Genomic DNA, 23,507 nt, shown 5'->3' with positions numbered 1-23,507 from the left:
TTTCAAATTTTGAGTGAGAGCAATTGTAGCAGAAAAAGGTAAATTCTTCCCCCCTCCATTGTTAAAAGGATTATTAAAGACATAATGAATGTTCATCAAACGAATTTTAAGGCTCTGCTGTTGTTCCCCCTCTGCGCATCACCTCATGTGCATTCCTGAGAAGTGATACAACAGTCGCAACAGCAATGTCAAGCAAACAAGGCTGTAGAGAAGCAGGACAAAAAGTTGGTTACTATCAGCAACAGCAAAAAATGACTTCATTAGTGGTCAGAGTTATTCTTCATATTCGTGTGAGGTTGCACTATCTCATATTCTCACTCACAAACATGAGAGTGGTGAGACAAGTTTTATTTCAAATAAGACCAGCACTGCTTGATCCTCAGGAGCAGGGGGTCTCCGAAATCCCTAGCAACAGCTGCAAATCTGCAGCAGAAGCAGCAGCAAGAAAATTATGGCCAACTTTTACAGTAGCCCTAGTCAACTCACATCTCAGATGGAGTATTTCTGGCCTTTAGCTTTTTACGGGAAAAAAAATCAACAAGTATCTCCTGCAGTCACCACCATATGTCAGGCAGATTAGCAAAGCAGCTAGTGTCTTTTTCTTGTTTTCCTGAAGGTAAGGTGAAAGGTTTATAACCCACTGCTACAATTGCAGAATGATACCTGCTCATCAGGCCTGCTTTACATGTAACTCATCTTGCATCTCTGACAGGCTCTGCTTCCAGTCCCCTTTTAGGAATGCAACATACAGGAGGAGCTTTTTCTACATACACAGAACTTCTTTTCATTCTCCCTCTCCCCAGTTCAAATGCTGTTGTCCATTTTTGCATTTCATTTCTGTTTTCATTTCTCCTGCTCTTGGACAGCATAATTAGATTACACTAACTACCTAAACTGAAGTCAAGGGCCTAAGTCACCGGCCCTGGGAATAAGTTTTTTGATGGGCCACCTGCAATGGCATCAATAGGTGGTTGTTGGGATTAGCTGCTGAGTTGGCCTTGGGAACCTGCCCTGCAGTTTCACTGTCAGAGAAAACTCATTATTCTTCTCCTCCACCATTTATCTACCCTGGAGTTAACAGAGATGCACGGAGATGTGCCAGCAGAGGATCCTGTCCACCTTTGAAAACAGGAATGGAAACGAGCGATTAAAGCACAGGGGATCAACTTTCCCAGGATTTAAGTCTCAATTGCTATCATTACGCTACATAACCTGTGTGCACTTCAACATCCTTTCCCACAGCTATAGCTACAACATCACCTGCCTACTTCACAGGAGCAACGGGTCGCTTTGCTAAATAGCTACGTGGCAACTGACGCTGCTGGCAGAGAAGCAGCATGTAGAAGCGCATCATTACGTTGGTGGAATGGTAATTGTGAGCAGTTCAAGCAGCCGAGTGCGGACTGACAGGATCACTTTTGTTTAGCAAACAGACTCATTCACCAGAGATCAAGCAGACCTACATTGTAATTTGGCACAGGCTTTAGAAGCGAGCTGGAATGATGGATGAGCCAGCAATCCACATGCCTCGGACAGAGCTGGTATGGGACAGTGCTGCTCTACCTCTCCTACCTCCTAGGAGATCCCTCCTGGGCAGTGGTGGCAGCAGTCCATACCCTTATTGACTCCATTTCCTTATTAATTCCTTTATTGATCTGCTCACTGCGCACCAGGCAGAGAAGGTATTTTCATCTCCTGTACTTCTGACAGTCCTGCCACTGGACTGCAAAGCCTCTTGAGTAGCTCACGTTCTGTGTAATCTGGGCAGTGCGGATCCACCTGGACTCACCCAGAGAGCAGACACCCAATGAGAGGAACCTGAAGGAAACCAGGGAAGCTTGTTGTGTTAGCACTTGAGCTGCTGGCCCACATAGTGCCTGGTAAGGACATTTCACTTAGTGAGTGGTGCTTCAGCTTTCCAGCCCTTCTTCCATTTTCAGGTCAGGCTAGAGGCCAAAAATACCCTGGGCCATCAAAATCTGGTCAGGATATTACAGGAGCTACTTCCTTCTCTCTAATTGTAGAGTAACTGGTCTACAATCAGAGCAGCAACTGCCCAGCTGGAGTCTGTGAGGATGGGTAAACAGCTTGGATGTGAATTCAGTTCTTCGAGGGTCCTCCATTACATGCACCTTCATGTTGCCTGTCCCATATCACAGAATCACAGCATGTCAGGGGTAGGAGGGGACCAGCCCCCCTGCCAGAGCAGGATCACCTACAGTAGGTCACACAGGAACGCGTCCAGATGACTTTTGAAAGTCTCCAGAGAAGGAGACTCCATAACCTCCCTGGGCAGCCTGTTCCAGTGCTCTGTCACCCTTCTAGGGAAAAAGGATTTTCTAATATTTCTGTGGAACCTCCTATCTCCCTCACTTTCTCCACCGCATCAACGCAGCCATCACAGGCAGTCACCTAGCAGAGGCCGCAAGGCCTACACACAACCCCAGGCTTTTCAGAAGGGCTGTATCAGAGAATAAAGCACAGAACTTTATACTTTACACCGTTTGATTGCTTATTACACAGCCCCCAAATAATGTCCCCGTGACAGGGGTGGGAAGAAGGGGTAAAACCAAGGAAAGCGTAAGTGTGGAGAGGTGAGTTGGTGGGACCAAGTAACGCAGCTTCCCAGTGACGAAGGCAGTGGGAGACTCCCAGCTCCCAGCCCGGACTGCCAGCTCAGACAGCGAACAAGCAAGGTGGGGACAGGCACTCACTTTTCAAAAGTGCCAACTAATCCTGAAATTGCAGAAGCAAGCAGAGCACTAGCACCGGTGCCAGTGAGACATCGAGCACCTACGGAAGAGCAACATTGGCTCTGTGTGGCTCCAAGCTCTGACAAGGGCTTCAGATGCTCTATAAACAAAACATTCAAAACAAACTATGCTATCTAATAAAGTTGAGGGAATGTTTGCAATCAGTTATCAAAACAGACTCTTTCTTAATTGAAATACTGCAGAGCAGAAGACAGCATTATAATTATAATAAATGAGTGCTGCTGAGTAGAGAAGAGCAAAACCTTTTGTCAGCAAATCCCATTTACACAAGCAGAAACAATGTCGGTGCAGCTACTCTGTTCACTGCAGGGCTTAGACAATTTTTGTTAGTTCCTCTTCATTTTAACTTGCAGTAGGCTTTTCTGGTAACTTGGAGAAAGTTCAAACACTAACTACATGGACAACTGGAGGGCTGCAAAAACTCGCATCACACTGCCAGCAGCTACATCAGTGAGTTGTATCAAGGAGCAGGTTAAGGGAGGTGTTGATCACTCTGTGAAAAGCAGACTTTTGGTAATGGAATCCTCAGTGGGGCATTTAAAAGTGTAAACAAATCCAATAACTGGAAGCTGACGTTAAACAAATCAGACTAAAAATAAAAGAGGACATTTTCAACAGCCAGTGTAATTAACCTTCAGCATAATTTATCAATGGTTGTGCTGGATTTTCCATTCCTGGAAACATTACAAAATAGGATGGAGGTTTTTCTAAATGACTTCCTAAATACTCAGCTGGTAAAACAGAATAGGGTGCTGCTCAGAAAGCTAAAGACCACTTTCACCCTGGTTCAGGTCTTGCTTAGTGACAATGAACTCCTATTCTCCCAGTTTAACCTCAGTGGGCTGGCAGCTGTTGGAGAGGCTTTGTTATAACCCTGTCAGCTGTCCAAAAGACAAAACGTAGATGTAATTCCTGGAGTTTCCTGCCACACCACGTGTCAGGAAAGAACATTTCTTGCATCTCCTTACGTGTCTTATGGAGCTGAGCTCTGCCCTTGCTGTCCATCCGAACCACTTCTCACCTTGTCTGTCCTTAATGCATAAGCTTTTACTCCCAAAGACATTATGTGCACACTCTCTGTTTACTTTCCCTTACCACACCCCCCACTCTGCCTTGTCCTTGCACTCATTCCCCCGAGGGGCTTGTCCCTTTTCTCCCAAGCCCCCAGAACCAGAAGAGAGAGCTTTGGGGAACTGGGATGACCTGCTTGCTGTTCCAAGCGTTTCCTGGGCAGCGGGGAGCAGCTGACACCCCCGCTGAGCTACACGAACAGCATCGTCCAGAGCAGCGAGCAGAGAGATGCTGCTCACAGGGAGTGATCCCATCCATACATGATCAGGAGGGTCCTTCAGAGACACCACAGGAGATGTCCTGTGTTACAGCCCAACAGTGGGCCCAGATTACCACGCATCTATGTGCAAGGAAATTCAGCCTCCTGCTTCAGCTTCCGCCTGTATAGAACCACAGTAATGATATTTAGCCTGTTACTGCGCAGGAGTGTTTTCAGGATCAATTAGTTTAGTGTTCACACAAAGCTCTGTGGACAGAAGCTTCAATACAAGTAGTAAGTACTATTATTATTATTACTGCACTTCAGATGGCTATAGCACTGGCATTTTCCAGGCACGCACCATTAACAATTTACTAAGATAAATGACCCAGGAACCTGAAAATGCATTTATGACAACTACCTCCTGCTTACTAGCATACTTTCAGCTATATAAATGACACCTCATTGCTCAATGTGTAGCTATGGTAACACTTCTATCTCATATATTGAAGTGTGCACACAGACACGCACACACACACACACATGCACGTGAAGCTGGAGGGAAGCCAGGCTACCTCATTTAATGACACGCAAACACCGAGCCAGGCAACTTTCCCAGCCTCTGAAAGCAGAGCTGTCTCCAGGAGCCAAGGCTGAGGAGCCGGCAACTCACCCCACGTCCAGTGGGCAAGGGTTGGGTTAAGGGCAGACTGCACTACACAGCCATAGGCCCACTGGGCCCTCAAGGGACTTACTTGAGAGCAGTTTTGTAGTGGTAGATCGCCTCAATGTTACGGCCTTGGTCTTTCAGAAAATTGGCGTAGTTGTAGTGGACCTTGGCGTTGTGGGGCAGGGTCTTCACTCCTGAGCTGCGAAGAGGAACAGAAGCAGGGTGGTGACAGCCGCCAGATTATCCCACCTTCCCCGAGGTCCACCTGCTTCTCACGATCCCTTTTTCTGACAAGTTTGTTTGGATTTCAAGCACCTTGTCACCTCCTGCGTGCTCGTGCCAAGACAACTCATGTTACAACCCCAAGCTTGCCCCCAGCACTGGTACACCCTGTGTCCCAGGCGGACATAAATACATGGCAGCAATTCAACTCATCCTGGCTGCTGTCACTGCAGGCACCTCTAGCACCAACACTGCAACACTCCCTGCAGCCAGACACTGTCGTATTTCAAAATCTGAATTATTAAAATCAAAGCCCCTGAAAAGGATGACCTTTAGGATGGAAAGCATGTAGTACTTTCTACAATATAGCCATAACTTAAACTTGAGTGTCATGAAGCGCCTTATGAAAATCTTGATTTAAATCTGTCAGTTGCAGGTACCAGAAATAAGGTACCTTTTCCGTACATATCAGCCACTAGAGGGGATGCATAGCATACTGCGAGTACTGAGCCAGCACGTATGCACTGCTTACCATTGAGCAGAGTATGGCCAGGACGTGAGGGGTAATAGGGTTCTCGCCCTTAGCTGGCAAGTTGTACTCTCTAGTGTTATAACCCACAACTGAGGACACATGGCTGCACAGCTATCCCACCCCTCCCCTTACTCTCCCCTGCCACGTGTAGATGGGACACAACATTTGGAATTAATAATGAGGGCCCAAAGACTAAAGGAGAAAAGCCAGCATATGTTTATTTACTTGAGAGAACAGAAAGCAAGGTACACCTTGTACAGCTAGAGGAAATGCTGTTTCAAGGTTAGACAGAGGAAGAAATCACAGGAGCACGTACGCTGTGGAAACATTTCCCCTGCAAGAATCCAGAGAAGTTAGTACTTTGTTTAATGGGGGAATCCTTCCCAGCACATAAATAGGGTCTCTCTGAGGTAATGGGAAAAAAAGATGGATGAATCTGTTCATGTAAAAGCAGACAAAATGCTGTTTCTTGCTCACAAGCTGATTCCTGCCAGTTGCTCTCTTTTCTCCCTAGATCATCTCTGACCCTCTTACACCAGGTAGAAAAAGCAAGGATTATGAAATTCCCAAGTCTTGTTGCATTGCCTTGTCTGTCTCTCCTGTTTAACTTTGGTGGGAGTTAGTCACAATGAGGCGGGGTCACACACAGCCACTGCCTTAGGATGCACACCCTCTCCCGTGGGGAGAATCCCCTTACAGCTGCAGAAACCCTTTGCTGAGGATTTTACAGCAAAATGGCACTGGGGAATTGTAGTGGCATTTATGATTTCTTTTTGGTTATCTGCAGTCAGTGGTATCGAGCATCGCTAATGCCTACTTGTGAAAGCTTCCAAAGCTTCGCCCACAGCTGTCTCACAGAGTTCAGCACAACACAGCCACGGTTTGCCTACTAAAATTAAAACTACACCTTGCATTTGGCTTCCTAATCATCAGGTATTTCCACATTACTTACTGGGAGCACTACAGGAATAAGACATTTTGTGACTAATCGCTGAATTAAATCAGTTAATTGATGCTATTCTTAAGAGAATGATTTTCTATATTAGTTTTCACAAAGATATACTGCACCAGCAGCAAGTAATGTGTGACTGCTATGGCTGTGTTAATTTCCATTGGCCTTGGGAGCTATTAACTACACACTTACAACCTCTGGGCATTACTGGAATATTAATTCTTATACAGAGAAGGTTTCATTACATCAGCGCCAGCATTACAGGCAGAGACAGGGACAGGCATGCAAAACTGCTGCTCTCTCACAGTTACGTGCGATGAGTTGCTGGCTCTGCTACAGCCCCTACTGAAACAGAACAAACTGAGTTGTTGGTGAGAAGTACTTTACCCGTGCACAAGTACTTCAGCCCTGATGACATACAGTTTTAACAGTAAGACACATACGTTTGAATATTTTAATTCTGGGCTGTTTTCCTTTAAACAAAATTTACTATTAATCTTGCTGGTCCCATTTATTAAAATAGCACTAATAAACCTCCTTTCATATGTGTGCTTCTGCTGGAGGTGGGGAGGTGACATAGGACAGGAAAAATTGGTGGTTTGGATTCTTTGGATGCTCCCTTCCGCATCACACTGCTTTCACTCCCTGACCTATTTATTCTCCTTGCACAGGCGAGGTGGGGAGTGTTTCATTTTGCAAATGCACATAGCAATGACTGAGGCTGCTTGGAGTCTCTGCGCTGTGGGAGGTAGTAGAAAACCAGAGGGGATTTTTTTAGGAGAGTTTAGGCAAACACTCCTGCTAATTGATTCTTGACCAGCCTAGAACACTGTTTGCTCGTGGACAGAGGAAACAATAATGTCCATAATGAAAGCCAAGCAGGAAAAGGTGGAGTATAAATAACAAAGCAGAACACAATGTTTTTCCATTTCTGCTTCCCATAAGCCCCCAGTCTCTCGCAATTTCAATCTAATTTTCCAGTGTGCCTTTCCAAACTCTCTGTTTCCCTCTTCCCCACCTCAGCACACACATGCCCATCTGAAAACCTATGGCACCAGACTGGCTCCAGCCAGAGGCAAGCTCATTAAGATTGGACGTCACTTGTCCAGAGGATTTCCTTCCCTTTTGACTTCTATGACAGCAGTAAACGACATAAATGGAAAATAAACAATAGTCAAGCTCTTTTATGCAACACTTCCTCTCCATGGAAAGGCAAAAGCCTATTAGCCGTAAATCAGAGAAATAAAATAACACTGGTATTTTCCAACCTCAAATACCAGCATTACCCAAATCTCACTTCAGCTGAGAAAAGTCTCCTGTGATCCCCTCCGTTGTTTTCCTAAGTGCACGTTCTGCTCTGCAAAGTGACTGGGTGCAGAGCAGAGGCTTCATTGATTTTCTCTGATTTCCATATGAGAAGTGCTCAGTTTACAAAGAAATGAGGCCACTCCTGCCTCAGCAGGAGCCCTGGGAGACCAATAGGTTCTACTCTGCTTTGGGAGTCATTATCATCAATAAAGGTTCTCTACAGAAAATTATTCTCTGGATGACACAAACAACCGCTTTCCTTGGCCTCCTACCCTTGTATCGATTGCACAGATATCAATGTTGGGCCCTATTAAACTGTTCTATAGAAGACGCATAAAATGCAATAGCATTTGCTCTCCTCAGCTGAGCTTTCAGAATTAACAAAATAATGCAGCGGTAAATGCCACCTTTGGGGCTGGGTTGGTTTTTGCAAATTACTGAAGTCAGCAGACCTGGCTTGGGCAGGAAAACTGCTGACTAAGAAAGTGCCACTTTTACACAGTTCCTGTGCTGGTTAAAAACTGTGTTTCCAGGCACTGTCACAAACATGGGCAGTGGAGGCAGATGCTTTCCAGGAGCAAGAGGAAACATGGCAGCTTGACAAACCTCAAAAAGGTCGCTACGGCGGATACAGAGGTTAGCCCACAGCCCTCACCTCCCTCTCCCCGGCTTCACACATTAGCACTGACCGCAGTTGGAGCCTGAGGAGCCTCACCTCCTGGCCTGTGCATTCGCTCTATAGGGTAATCTCTTAAATATTTAACAAGTAAGACCTCTCTGCCCACCTGCCAATAGAGTAAGACCAACTGTCTGGGGCTTCTAGAGTTCTGTTGGAATAATATGCCTCAAATGTCTACATCTCTATATATCTGACAACGTCTTTCCCTTGTGGTTCATTTGCTTCTCATTTAGTCCTTGCACATATGCTTGTGCACCTATATGCCGACGCATCATTTCCTCAGACAGCAGTATCCTCCCCTGCACTGCTCTTTCCAGCCAGAACCCCACAGGATTTCTGCATCCAGAAGACTTGGCCCCTGGGCTGGAGATTGTGTCAGCATGGCCCAGAGATGGCAACAATGCTGCCGCACAATGTCAAATTGGAGTAAGCCTTGAGTACAGGATAAGATGGGGTGCAAGCTTGTACAAGCTTCTGGGAGATGTTTGTATACTCAGCACAGAGAAAGTGTGTATAACAGAACAGGTCTCAGCCAAGGGAACTGAGACAGATCGACCCTGAGGAAACATATCCAAGCAAATGGAGGAATGGAAAGTAGAGGTGAATGGAAAAAAAGTAAAAGGAGGGGAAAAAAAGCAGTAATTAATTAAAGCAGCAACTGGAGAAAGAAGAATGAACTAAGAATGGGAGTAAAGATTCTCTCAGCACATACTTCTTAAAAAACAACAAACAACCACACACAGAGACTACCAGTTTGATTTATGACTCCTTTCCCACATCTATAGATTTGCTCTGTTTCCTTATTATTTTCTCTCATATTTCTTTACTGTTCTTTATCTCGTCCCACTGCTCTGTCCTAATTTATTGCTGTTGCACATGTCTCCATCCACTTCCCTCTCCTCTCCTCATCAGCCTATATATAAACTCCTCCTTCTGCCCCAAAGAGGAGATCTCCCACTCCTGGGATAATCTTCTTGCTATGATATTCTTCTTTCACATTTCCTTCCCATCAATAAGAAGAGTTCTACCATATTAGATTCATGAGAGATGTATAAACCTATCAAAGATGATCTTAAAAGGACAGCGCAAAGGCCAACATAGTTAAACAGCATAGCAAAGAAGATCGTGAGAAATGGAAAACACCCTTTAAAAAGTGAGCACCACAGCTACAGAAGGAAAAGAGAAAAAGTATAAACTTCAGCAAGTTAAACACAAGCCATAATTAGGCAGAGCAAAAGAGATTTAAGGAAAAACTTACTAAAGTCATCAAAGCTAATAATGGAATACAGATCAGATACAGGAAACCTGCCAAAGACTCCCTAAGGCAAATAGATGATGGAGGTCTAAAAGTAGTGCTTGAAGAAGAAAAGGCCACAGCAGAAAAGCTAAATGGATTATCTGGACCAGTGCTCACCACAGGAAAACTGAAGAAGGTTGCCACACGGGAGCATTTTCTTACAGGGACAAGTCCAAAGCACTGTCTCAAAACAAAGTGGCAGCAAAAGAAGCTTTAAAACAAATCAACACCAATAACAGCTATAAACCCGTTGGGCCTGGTAGCGTGCACCCAAAAGAAATCAAAGGTGAAGCAATTATTAGCTGCAGTATGTAGCCTATCATTTAAATGAGACTGGCACTAGAGAAATGGGAGATGACAAACATGATGTCATTTGGCTGCAGGGGAGGGATCTGGGAAACAGCAGACCAGCAAGTCTGATTTCCACTCTAGTTTGGGAAAAACCGTAATAAAGACTAGTTCTGACAAACTTCTGGATAACTACAATCCAACAGAGAAGAGTTAACCTTGTATTTTGCAGAAAGAAGTTAGCTGGGTGGATCTATTTTTCTTTGGTTGACTCAACAGGTATGTGGTACTGAAACTATGGAAAGCTTTTAGGGAAATTCAAATATAATCCAGTCAGTCAGAAACACATACATCTACATTGTGCACTTTAATGTTCAAAAAGGCTTTTGATAAAGTCCCTTACTAAAGATTTTCAATTTCTTAAAGGCATCATGGAGTAAGAGGGAAGGTCCTCTCCTGAATCAATACCTAGTTGAAAGAAAGCAAGCAAAGAGCACAAGTATGTGAACAGCTTTTTGAACTGGAGAAGATGGCAAGCAGGAATCCCAAGAGTGGCACCTGAGTTGCTTCACATGTTCACACAGGATCTTGAAAAGGGAGCAAAGAGGGAGGCAGGCAACATGTTTGTTGCTAACACTGATGTGAATCACACTACAGGAATCAAAGCTAAATACAATGTGTTGTAAGAGGACCTCACAGTATGATGGGCTGGGCAGCAAGATGGAAGATGAAATGCAATTTGGTATAGGTACAAATATCAGAGTGCGTACACACATATACTCTAAATCTGCATAAATCTACACATAGATTGATGTCTATAAATCAGATGTTTCCACTCACAATAGCTATCTTGGAGTTTGTGTAGACAGTGCTGTGAAAATATCACCCAGTCCTTAGGAGAAATCACAAAAGGCAAATGGAGGACCAGGAATTAGTTGGAGAAGAGAATAAAAACCAGAAAGCGTTCCTACGTTACTGTGCTGCACATGTCTCTTGAAACATGATTCTGGTCCCCTTCTCAAAAGAATGGATTAGAGTTTGAAAGCATCCAGCAAAGACTGACAAGCAGGATCAGAAATGCCGAACAGATTCCATATGAGGAGAGTTCAAAACCAGAAGACTCTAGCATGAAAAGCAGACAGCCTTGGGTGAGGGCATGAGGGTAAAGGCATGGAGAGCAGAGGACAAGTGACAAGGTGATGGTCAGTCACTACTCATTCAGCACATCGGAACTAGGGGACACCAAAAAATACCTTCAGGCAGAAGGCTCACAGCACACAGAAGGGAAATCTTAGCATGCGCACTGTGTAATTCAAAGACAGCCCAGCACACAGGATGCTGTAGAAGCCAAAACTATAAATAGATTCAAAAAAGCAGTCGGAGACATTAATGGAAGAAAAGTCCATCAGTGGCTGTTAAAAGAAAAAAAACACAAGTAATTTCTGACTCAGGAAGTATTTAAACTGCAGATTATTGCAAGCTGGGAATGGGCTGGAGAGAAGCATCACTGTTGCTGGCCCTGTTCTTACATTGCTTTTCTAAGCATCTGCTGCTGATTGCTCTCAGGGGCAGGCCATGATACAAAATGACCCAGCAGGAGCACACCTACATTCTTGCATTTTCATCAAAGGCCCAGAGCAGATGTGTCTCCTGGAACTGTCCCCAAAAACCTGATGTGAAGAGCAAGTCGGTTCAATTCAAGCCACCGAGCCCTGTGTACTACCCTGGGCAAGACCAGATCCCCTTGGGCCAAGGTGTATTAGCTCTAGCTCAGTGCTGCATTGAAGCAGTGGCATAGTTTCTGAATTTTAGCTTGTAGATGGTCACCCTGCTTTGAACTGAGGTAGGATGGACAGAATCATAGAATCATTTAGGTTGGAAAAGACCTTTAAGGTCAAGTCCAACCATTAACCTAGCAATGACAGGTCCACCACTAAACCATGTTCCTAAGCACCTCATCTACATGTCTTTTAAAAACCTCCATGCATCCATTTGCATCCAGCTAAGCAGACTTAACCTTATCCTTCCCTTCTGCAGTAGACCCCCTGGCACTCCATATTATCCCAAAAGTGTTCCTTAATAGGAGGAGATGCCTTCCTGTCACTCACACCAGTTTGACTTCATCGTTCCTAAACACAGCTGTCCACAACTGTATGCAGCGCAATACCAGATGATGCCTGCAACTCGGCATATGGAATTGCCATCTTTCCACCCCCCTTTAAACAAAAGAGGCATCCAACTTGGAGAGGCATCTGGCTTTCTTCCGAAAGGCCACAGTTAGCCAGAAGGGTTTGGACTGGAGGTGTGCTTCACAGAGATTGCTGCGTGAGCCCAGACCAGTCACCATGGCTGCTACTGTTTGAACAGCAAACAGCATTTCAGGGAGGCAGGCAATGAGGCACATCAGAGTGAAGAAACCCCTATTCCAGATTTTTCTGAATAAAATTCCACTAATAGAGCTCCAACCACTTCAATAGTGTTTCCTGAAGACCAAAGGGTACACATAAAAAATAGTTTCATACTCTGTAGTGCTGTGTAAATTAAACTTTGCTCTGGCCAATAAGTTAGAAAATAAAGCTAAGCAACCCGTGTGCAGATCACCTGCGTTTCTGCAATTACTTCACAATTAGACAACTGCTGAAAGCAGCTGGAGGCAAATGCAATACATTTGCTAGCAAAATACAAAATGAAACAGTCTGTTTCTGTGCAAAAAAATATATAAATGAGGTTGTAAAGATAGCTGTTTGGCAAAGAATAATCAAATAAAATGAAATATGGTACATTAAGTTTGGCACTTCATGGCATTTCATTTTTGTCGTTAAGAACATCACTAAAGAAAATTCAACCTACTCAATAGCGTTACTATGGTGTTCTGAAGAGTTGCAAGGAACTTTCAATACATCTTTGAAAAGGAAAGTGTTACATTATTGGTAAATCTAGAGAACTAAAGTTATTTAAAAACAGCATGTCTTCAAAATGCAATTTCCAGAACCAAAGTTTGTGCATAAGCATATAAAGTGCTGACACCAGTTTTTGCACAGTGCCAGAAAGCAAAAAGTAGGTGTTATTTTATAATAATCAAAATGTTAATCACAGCAATGCGTCAACAGTAGGACTTGTGCTAAAGAAAACTATTCTGTGTGACAAACTTATTTCAAACAATAAAAAAATTCATCTATTCTCCCATGGTCACTCATACCTGAAAAGGGATTCTCGTGACAGCCAGATTTCATTCTGTTTCACGGTCTTCCAAGAGAAGAGCAGCAGCAGTAAAACAAAGAGGGTCAGAACAGTAATTCTCCACTTATTTAACCATGCAGACAGCTTTTTTAGACCGTGGACAAAAAGGATGCAGTACCCCATACTGGAAAGGAAAAAAAAAAAAGGAAAAGTAACAAAAGTTATATTCCAGTACTCTGGTTTATACTCCAGACCATTTAGTATTGCATTTATTACACAATTACAGGGTTTTTTGGATTAATGATATTTTCTGGGCTAACAAACTCCAATTCAAAGCAGTTTTTCTCAAGTCACTACGCAATTTCCAAATTAATCTAAACGACAGACCCAGATGCCAGAAGTACAGTAGCGTACATAATACCACCCAGCATAATGGTAGCTTACACCAGCCCACGGAAGGCAGCTGCTTTTCTGAACAGCAAGCTGAGAAAGCATCATGTAATAACAGTAATACTGAGCGCTACTGGAGCAGCATGGAAGTGAAAAGCATTGTAATACAGGGAAGCCTCTCAACAACCCCAGTGGTGGCCGCTAGTTTACAAATTGAGAAGCTGAGGCAGAAGAGCCAGTGTTGTAGCCAACACCGCAGCAGGAGCGGGTGACAGAGGCCACTTCAAAAGGCAGGAGGTCCTGCCCAGGTCTTGCACATCTGCCCAGGGGATAGCCCGTCCCTTCTAGTGCCTGGTACAATAGCCAAGACGTGCTAGCAGAGCTTCCTCACTGCCCTTCCACGAAATCACACACAGTCATCTTCAGTGTCTGGCCTCCCAGCACTTTCATGGATTTCTGTGCTTGACTACTGAGGCATTTTCTGTGAAGTAAACTGCATTTTGAAATGAAGTCTCATTCCTGTATAACTTTAAATCAATTTAGTAATTATTTACCCTAATTCAAGTGTTACGTTAGTTCTTCCAATGATACCCCTCTGAGGTGGAAGTGGAGTGCTTTTGGTTGCTGTATTTAGCATGCCGTTAACTCTACTTGGCATTTTTAGGAAAGATTTTCAATCCCTATTGCTTGAGGAATTTCATTAGCTTATCTGTAACTCTTCACTATAGTTACTTAGCACCTGATTTAGTTTTACACTTAAAAGCTATCTCGGTCCAGGCAGCTCTGCAGAAGAATCTGGAGTGACATTTGGGGACCACCAATACATAGGGACCAAAGAGCAGCCCTCCCCAGACACTGGCACACCTCAAAGCCCAGCTGGATCCCACACTTGAACACAGGCAGGCTGGAGGTAGACAGCTCACCGCACCTGCCTGGGCTCCAGCTGCAGATCTACAGGCTTTTCTGGTTTGTACCAAGCCATCTGAGTAACTTCCCAGTGAAATTGCTACGAGATAAGAAAAACTAGACAACACAATTACCCTGTCAGAGGTGACCTTGCAAGCAAGCATGTGATATGGCAAAAGTCAACCTGTAAATCAGAAAAAAAAAGTTCCATCTTTGAGGAGATGTGAGAGTGCTTCTTGGCATGATTTCTCGGCCCTCTTGGAGGGCTGGGCACATTGCTACTGCCTGGGCTTCCTAAGGACGGAGAAGGACAATAATTCTTGCTTCTACAGGGGAAAATTGCTTCTGTTGTACGTATTGCTCAGCATCAGGCAGCGGTGCTGTCCCTGGCACCGTACAGGTACCACGTAGGACACAGAGAAGTACAGACATAGGGGGCAAATCCAGAGACATCAGATCTGACAATAATTCAAAACTTCTTCATTGTTGTTTTTGAGTTCTCTTGTTTTTAAGAAGTGGGTATCAATTTTTATTTTCTTTTTCTCTTAACTATGCTTGCGTTTTGCTGCAACACATTTCTTACAGCGCTCTCACTGCTTTTTTCCACAAATTCCTTTGCACACATATGTTTATTGCAGCTACATTAACTTCAAGCAGACATTCAGAGCTAAAAACTGAGATGCTGGTGCCAAACAATCCACCCCTTATAGCTATCGAACCCCACTTTAAAACTTCTGAAAAGCTAATCTCCATAATAAGCCCTCCTTTTCTAATAAGAAATTCCTCAAAACCATGCAGATGGTTTTCACTCTGTTATTTTGCCTTTCAGTCATTTCATCCTTCCGCTGGAATTAATTATCTGGCATAAACATTATTTAATTGCTTTAGCACAAGGCCATTTTCAAAGGAATTTACCTACACCTTCACATTCTCAAGAAAAAGCCTTTTCTAACAGAATCGTGAATGCATCCAGAAAGCAAAAAATGCAAATGTCAATGTCTTGGTATTTATGTGAAACTCTGCCCCAACTGTTGGGAATTTCTGCCTTGGCAGCAGCACTCATTCTGCTTGTCCAGGGCGCTGCCAGCACCATGTTGTAGCTTACACAGCCACTGGAAAGGTGCTGCCTCCAGAGGCTATTCTCGAACATATAACTATAGAGACCTTTAGGTTGGAAAAGACCTTTAATATCATTGAGATCAACCATTAATATAACATTGCCAGGTCTACCACTAAACCATGTCACAACAGCACATCTGCAGGTCTTTTAAATAGCTCCAGGGCTGGCCTGTTCCAGTGCTTGACAACCCTTCTGGTGAAGAAAATTTTATTAATGCCCAGTTTAAACCTCCCCTGGCATGACTTGAGGCCGTTTCCTCTTGTCCCATTGCTTGTCACATGGGAGAATACTAAGCCCTGGGGAACATCACCTGCGACCGGCCCGCCACCATCTGCAGAGTATTGCCACAATAGTTACAGAGAGATGCTGGGTGCTACAGAGGAGTAAGGGCTCATCTCAGACTGTAGTCCTCATCCCAGCTGCCCTGGCAATGACACAGCGCAGGTACACAGCAGAGCTCAGCTCCACGTGGCACTTTCCAGCACAGGCTCTCAAAGTGCTTTGCAAGGGAGGCCTGCTGCAATTTTCCTCTAACAGAGCTGGAATCTGAAACATGGCAATAAAGTGATTTGCTCTGCTGACAGAGGACTGGAAAACAAGGCAATGAAGCCACAGTCCATGGCTCTACTCACAACACAAGGAGGCACGTGATGGAAACCAAAGTATCTTGCTAAAAAGCCCATGGGACTCTCTGAGAGAGAGCCAAGGGCAGGCTCTACACATGCACATCCAACAAGGCAGCAAGACCACAAGATTCAGCAGTAAATACAAATATCAAAGGGAATGGGTTCCCAAATGGCTGCTGGAAGGGGACTGCATAGCTAACATCATCAGCATTCCAAACCGCAAAGCTGCTAAAGGTAAGGTTAAAGGAGCGATGCTAAAGAGGGAAGGTTTGAAGCATGATTTACACTTTAATAACATAAGAGACAATTGTGACAACATTAGGACTGAATTGTAGTTGTGCCAACTAGCCTCCAGTCAGTGTGCCTGCACTATAAAGTACATGGGAACCTGAAAGAAATAAAAGGAAGGAAAAGAATCAGAAAGCATGAAGTAGGTGAATGCTCCTACTTTAAGAACCTGCTAAGCTTGGCTTAAAAATTCAGACAATTCCCTGCCATGAATTATCAAGGAAACGGTGGGGAGGACACACCCACATTATCTTGTCAAGGACATTTTGGTGCACATGTCAGGTGGACCCATATCTTTTTGCATGGATTTTTTTAAGAGTCATTTTTTAAGGTCATTTCAAGCCCATCCCCTGACTGAGGACAGGTGTTACATTCCTGACTGCAGTTCTTTTGCAGGCCAAGGACTTCTAGAAGCATAGAAAGCACTCGCATATCCTTTGCCACCAGGAAACATGTGCATTTGTCATTTCATGCCACAAATTGTTTGCAAAACAACAATTCTCTGCAACATCCCCAGAGCTACTATCCTTAGTAATTTTTGCATCCCTTTGCATTTCTACCTTAAGGCCAAATAATTATGGTGAAATCAGGGCAAATCCAGATCCTTCCACCCAGACTCCACGGTCTGCCCTAAATAAAACAAAAAAGTGTTCACACCAATGTATTCAGGATCTGTGAAAAACTATACTAGTATTGTTTCCTAGTCCCAAACCCACATAATCCCTCACACCTTACAACACATTTGTTTCACACCATATTCAACAGTCCAGGGACAGAAATTAGCTTTAATACAGAGACCGTGACGTTTTGAACCAGCAAAGCACAAAGCTTGCTGAGATGGTGTTGCTGCAGCAGCAACATATCCTGACAGTCACTGGACCTGGAGAGCCTTCCTGCAGTGATTCACCTGCAAGAGGTAAGCTCATCCCATTTCCCTTGATGCTGACCTCACCAAGGCTTCAGATACGTGTTTGAAGCTGCCCTGAGCTTTAGCAAGGCAGCAGCAGCCCAAGCATCGGTACCATGGTGGGAAGAGCCCATACAGGTGAGACTGCACTTATCTGATTAAAGTGACTTGCCAGGTGACTATAAGGCATCTCCTATGTGGTTAACTCTGCTGTGACCCTGCCATCACCTACAAACACAAGGAACATTTGAAATACATTAGCTTTTCTTCTCAGAGTGCCAGGGGACTTGACTCCATATCAAACATTAGCGCTGGCTCGACAGGAAATCAGATTTTACTCACGCGCATTTAGAGGAGAAAAAAAAAAGAAAATGTCTCAAAAGCACCCTTCATCAAAGACTCATTTGCCACTTCAAAAAATTACTCTAAATACAACATTCCAGACATCTCCATAGCCATCTGCATATGTATGGAGGCTGCAGGGTTGTGGGCCTGGGGTTTGATTAGTTTTTTGGTTAATTCTACCATTTCCTGGGGAGAGGAAGGGACAGGACCATTTCTGCTGAAGGGCTTTTGTCTTGGCATTATCACCCCCTGTCATGCAAATACTTTTCTAAAATACATCGTAGCCAAAACAAAAACAATGGGAAACAAGCAAAATCCCCAACCCACCATTATTTGTTAAATCCATTTTCCACTAGATTACTGTAAAACCGCTAAGCTTTTTTTTTTTTTTTTTAAAACTCTGTAGGATAAGCAACAGCCTGCTCCTCCCTGCTGTGAAAAGTCCATGCCATCTTGGTCTCTGTGGTCAGATGTGAAGCAGGACCTGAAGAACAGCCCAACAGGTTAACATGGTAATAGCTTTTCTGTGGGCTCACAATGAGAACCCTTATTATAAGAAAACTTGAGGCTTCGGAAATTCAGTGGCACAGCAGTAGAGCTCAGCATATGGACCAATGGGCTGACGGTATCACAATTCCTCGTGTTTCGGACTCCTGCAGTACTAAGGTGTTACCTTAGGCATGTCCTAAATTGCAGCGAGGGCAGGGCTGCACTTGGCAGGCAAACCCCTGGCACCATTGCCAGGTGTTTCTGGCAGATCGCACACAGGGAGCTGTGCAATGACAGATTTTTGTCTATAGTTTCCCTGGTTTGTTAATACCTGCAAGGAAGTGAAGTGAGAGGAGCCACAAGCAGATGGGAAAGAAGTGGCACACAGACCTCGTTTCCCATGGTGCGCTATGTGTATTGCCCAATTAAAACAAAAGCCAGCTGATACTTAATATTTGCATATGCTTCTTGGATAATTAGATCACAAATTCAACCTTTCCTTTGGCCATTATGGCTCCTTTATCAAGACAAGGCCCTTAATGATGATGCTCACACATAGCTATTCTCTCCCTCTAGGGACCAGGATTCTCACTTTTTTACTAAAGTCAGGAATGGCTTCGCTGCATTTGGTTCATGGGGATAGCATCTAATCAAAGACATGTGGTTAGTACTGTTACATACCATAGACAGACAGGAATGCAAACAAAGATACCAACTTCTACAATCATGGCTGGCGCCCTAGAGGAGGCAATTGTTGTGTGGCCCCTCGACAATCAAAGGACCATCAAGTGAGTCATCAAGGACCCTTAACTGTGGCAGGCACCCTGGAGAAATGCGTAGATTAGCAGAGAGACTTGACAGATGCAGTTAAGAAGGACTCCACAAAGAAGGGAGACACCTCTCCATCAGCCACAAGAGATCACCAGAAGACCACCGAAGACCTCCAGGGAAGCCTTTCAGAGATCCAGGCCGCATGCCCAATAACTATGTATACAGCATAATTAGTTCCTGGAAATAGAATGAATATGTATAATCTTTCCGGGCAAACTGATGCCTGTGTATGTAGTAAAGGGATATAAGCTTGGACGGGTAACAGATATGGCACGCATGGTAGGTGGAATTATGCCCCATGCATCCGGCTGCAATAAAGAAATGCCTGCTTTCTACTGCTAAACTGAGTGTTAGAGAGTTCTTCATTGACTGGATTTTGGTAAGAGTACTACGGCCCAAGATTATCAGGATGTTCTGCTATAGCAACCTGCCTGTGTCAGAAACCACCTTAACTTCCTTCAGAAACTGCCTGGAGACCTACTGCTGCAGAAAGCTCCCGAAAATCGAGAGACGTTCTAGTCAGGCATCTTACTGTATTTTCCAAATTGTGATTTTGCACAGCACAGGTTCCTGATACACGGAGGAGCACACGGGCAGAGCAGACTGAGTGTTGCATTTTGAGGCACTGGGCAAGAGGGAATCAGCCCAGACACGAGCGCTACAGCTCCAGCATATTTCTTTTAACTTGCCCAGGTAGGGCTGTAAGCTCAGGAGTTAAAAAAGGTGGAAGAATCTATGCAGAAAAGATTACTTCCTCACGCTTTTTAATGGTTATTTTGGGGATGTCAAATCTTGTGAAGTAGTTGGGTGGGTTTTTTAAAAACTGATTTAATCTCAACTACACTCGCATGTAAAATTCGAGTAAATCCACTGATTACATCAAAGCAGTTACTTCAGATTTCAGAAGTCAGCCTAGATAAGAAGCCAGATGCATACATACATACATATCAGTTAGGAAAAAAGCTGCCCATAAGCAGGCTGTTAAAGCACAGAAGAAATACTGCCCAGTTCAGGGGCTGCTAATGCAATAAAAGGGATTATCTCAAAACTATACTGAGACCAGAAAATGCACTTGGCTTTGACATTTCACCTGGGAGGCTCTTTCTGGACTGCAAACCTCCTTCTTGATTTCCAACACTTACTTAAGATGACTCCCTTTCCCTCCATAAAAACTAACCCTTACTTTACCAGCTGCTCTGAAGCAAGTTTAACCCTTGCATTCACAACTAAATGCACTCTCAGCTGCTGCCCTTCAGAAGGCAGGAAGCACAGCCTCGAGAAAAGCAGTGGCTGCTGCCAGGTCCAAATGCTGAACACAAACAATTTATTCTCTCAAGTTCATAGTTCTCCATAAGCTTCCTAGCACTGATCTCACACATATATATATCTGTATGTTACCTGGCATAATATGCTTTTCGTGCTCCCAGTCCAAGCTGCTCCAGCTCTGCAGGCTGAGCTGTGGGAACACACTGAGAGCAAGAGCCAAACTCAGCTGAAATGCAGCTTGCAGGCAAGACTATTGCTGCAGGGAGAGAAGACAGTTCATCCCTATTAAAGTCATCGGCTCTGCCCACACTTCTCTAATGAGGAGTAATTGATTGCAAAAAAGCGTGCTTGGCATGCCACGCCAGCTGCTCCTGCCCCGATACAGAGCAGCCGGGTGCAGAAGGGAGCGCTGGCAAAACTAAGCATGGCCAGGGTGGCCCTTTCTGCCCCAAAAAGCACTCTTGAGTATGGAGCTCCAGTGCTTAGCAGTCCTGGCAGGGTAGCAAAGATGCTGTTTTATGAAAAATGTCAAGTTTTCCAAGGTTGGAGCTGTTTTGGGCCAGGATACAATCTGGACTTTTTTTTTTTTAAAAAAATTAATTTGGAAAAATAATGTATTTGTATGTGCATGTTAGTTTGCACGCAGGTCACCCAGAACAGCCAGAAACTCAGAACTCAGGGCACTCCCTGTGACCTGGGTTGCTAGAGTCAAACTGCTGCTCCTGGTCAGGCTGACAGCTGGGGATGCAGTAAGTGAGTGCACTTACAGGGCTCAGAGTTTAGAGTCCCCAAAATTCTCAAGCCATCAAAGCCCAAGGGCTGATCCGGAATAACCCACACTCCCCTGTACTGCAGACACAAGGTCCAAATGTATTCTAGAAATTTTGATAAGTTTATTTTGTACTGCCAAGCTAGTACAAAAGATCTTCTCTTGCAGCTTGGTCACCAGAGGTTTTAAAAGATTTTAGGACTACCGTTAAGGTCTAATATTTAGCATACAAAATAAATCCCATTGGAGAAAAACAAGCCCCACAGCTCAGAAATACCAGTGTGACAACCAAGTAATTGGCAGCATACTTAACTTATTACTGAGTCTGCTGAATAAAATGTCAAATTTTCACCAGAATTAAGAAGCCTTTTCCTGGAACAACATCTGCAAGTCATAATACAAAGACATACAGAACCATCAACGCTGGCAGAATACATCGAATCTGGAAAGGTACTGTATGTGTTAGACTTTGTCCTTGGCTCTAAATTAAAAGCTATGCAGGCCTATATTAGCCGATCATGTCTGAGTGTCTTTAAGTCAAAATGATTTACCTCCACTAGCAATGTGGTCCTCTAGTCAGAATATGATGTAATTAGAGAAAATGCAGGAACTCTTATTTTCCTTATTAGAGAGAAATTACAGACTAGAAATGAATGATTTTGCTAACCTTTGAATGGCTATTTAACATTTGGACACATTTCCCTTCCTTCCAATAAGTCACGTGATAAACAAATTCACTTCATTACATAGAGTGTATGAGTCCAAGATTTCACATCCAACAGATTCCTATCTGACATGTTTACAGGTAATACAGAGACTTTGCAGGTTTTTGATTACTATACGCATTATGGAAAGAAAACATTTTATAAACAAAAATCTGGTATAATTGCATAGGTATTCCAGAGAAAATTTCCCTAAATCTTATAGACTTTACTGAAGAAGAGTCTGTATGCTACAGTTTTAATTGAAATACTGTAATAACTTCTGGAATTCTGTATTAGGGACATAATTTCACATGCAATTCCACTGCAAGTCTCCAAAAACTTCATGTAAGAAAATATTTTCTAGTAAATTTCACACAACAGCTTAAGGGCACTATATTCCCTTGTAAATAAGTATTTCTCTTTCAATCAACATGACCAAGTAGATTATTTCCACAATATGACATTAACTTATTACTATTTTTGAAAGCAATATACTTAGATATCTATTATTTTCAAGAGAGAATAAATGCATTTGAAGGCTTTCCTTTAACCTAATAGAATCATAGAATCTATCACAATAGAATAATATATCACAAGAAAACCAAAAATCTTTCCAATATAGCCATTAATGTCCATACTCTACACAAATCTAGCTTTTTCCTCAATCGATTGTACATGGCTAAAACACAACATGTTTCTCAAAAGTGTGTTTTAAATTTAGTTAAAATAATGCAAGGTTGCAGTCTAGACAAAATGTGCCATGAGCTAATCGTTTTCAGTTTTGCAGAATCATTTCAGCTCTGCAGAATCACTTCAGATTTTATTCCTGTGTCTTTATTGTCTCTTGCCAAAATATCTGGTGTTCGTATCTCAGCATTTCTTGCCTGCATTAACAGAGAATGGATGCTTTGATTTCTCCTTAAAATGTTTAATAGGGGTGGCCAAGTCTTCGAAAGGCAGGAGCTTCGGTTTGGATACGCATCTGAAAAGTAGCTGCTTGCAGCAATTAGCCTTTCTTTAAGCAGTTATTTCTTATTATTGTGAACTTTTCTCTGCCCCCTTCTGAAGGGCAGAGTGGAGTTATATCCTTATTTAACAGACAGGGAAGCAGAACTGGAGTCGCTTGCCTCAACCTCTTTGTCTCCTGCCATGAGCCATTTTACAGACTACTGCTCAAATGGGCACCCTGGAGCAGGGACAGGCACCTCTCACAGCACAGAGGGACCATGTTGGGGCTTGGGTCTGGCCCACTGCCATCACATAATGCCCTTCCAGTCCCCTTAGGTCAACAGCCAAATTACAGGGAACATAATCCAGTTCTCTCCTTCTGAACTTCAGCTCCTGTGTGGCCATCACAAGAATAGCAGCAACAGAGTAAGGCATTGAAATCATCTTGGCTTTTTTTAAGTAAATAGAACAGATGTGACTTGGATTCCATACTGGAATCCTAAACGAACTGTTGATTTAACTTGAAAGCAGGCAAAAAGCTTAATTATATTGAGGAACTCAAATCAGGGAGCAGATAACTGAAATCAGGGAGCAGAGACTCCTGGCTCCACGAGTCAATGAGACATTCACTGCTGACTTCACTGGGGTCAGGGTTTGATGCCAATTGAAAAGAGAAGCTTCTTATGGAAATCAGATGATCCCCTGTGGTATCTGATCTAATACTCAAGGAATTCTGAACAGGTAAA

At 43.6% G+C, this 23,507-nt stretch overlaps 1 protein-coding gene across 1 annotated transcript in view; it reads right to left on the bottom strand.

Annotated features, from left to right (window-relative positions):
- Positions 1-4,799: 4,799 nt before the first annotated feature.
- LOC104280308 (transmembrane and TPR repeat-containing protein 1-like) overlaps positions 4,800-23,507 on the bottom strand; it is a gene marked incomplete at both ends in the record, with an annotated part of 24,109 nt that continues 5,401 nt past the window's right edge. Inside the window, 2 exons of the mRNA XM_009877920.1 lie at positions 4,800-4,913; positions 13,192-13,356. Of these exons, the coding sequence (XP_009876222.1) occupies positions 4,800-4,913; positions 13,192-13,356 (279 nt within the window). The remainder of the gene's footprint in view (positions 4,914-13,191; positions 13,357-23,507) is intronic.

Source organism: Apaloderma vittatum, unplaced genomic scaffold (assembly GCF_000703405.1).
Source record: "Apaloderma vittatum isolate BGI_N311 unplaced genomic scaffold, ASM70340v1 scaffold501, whole genome shotgun sequence".
Taxonomy (NCBI): domain Eukaryota; kingdom Metazoa; phylum Chordata; class Aves; order Trogoniformes; family Trogonidae; genus Apaloderma; species Apaloderma vittatum.
Note: the sequence above shows the minus strand (reverse complement) of the source record. Positions and strands in the feature narration are given on the sequence as shown.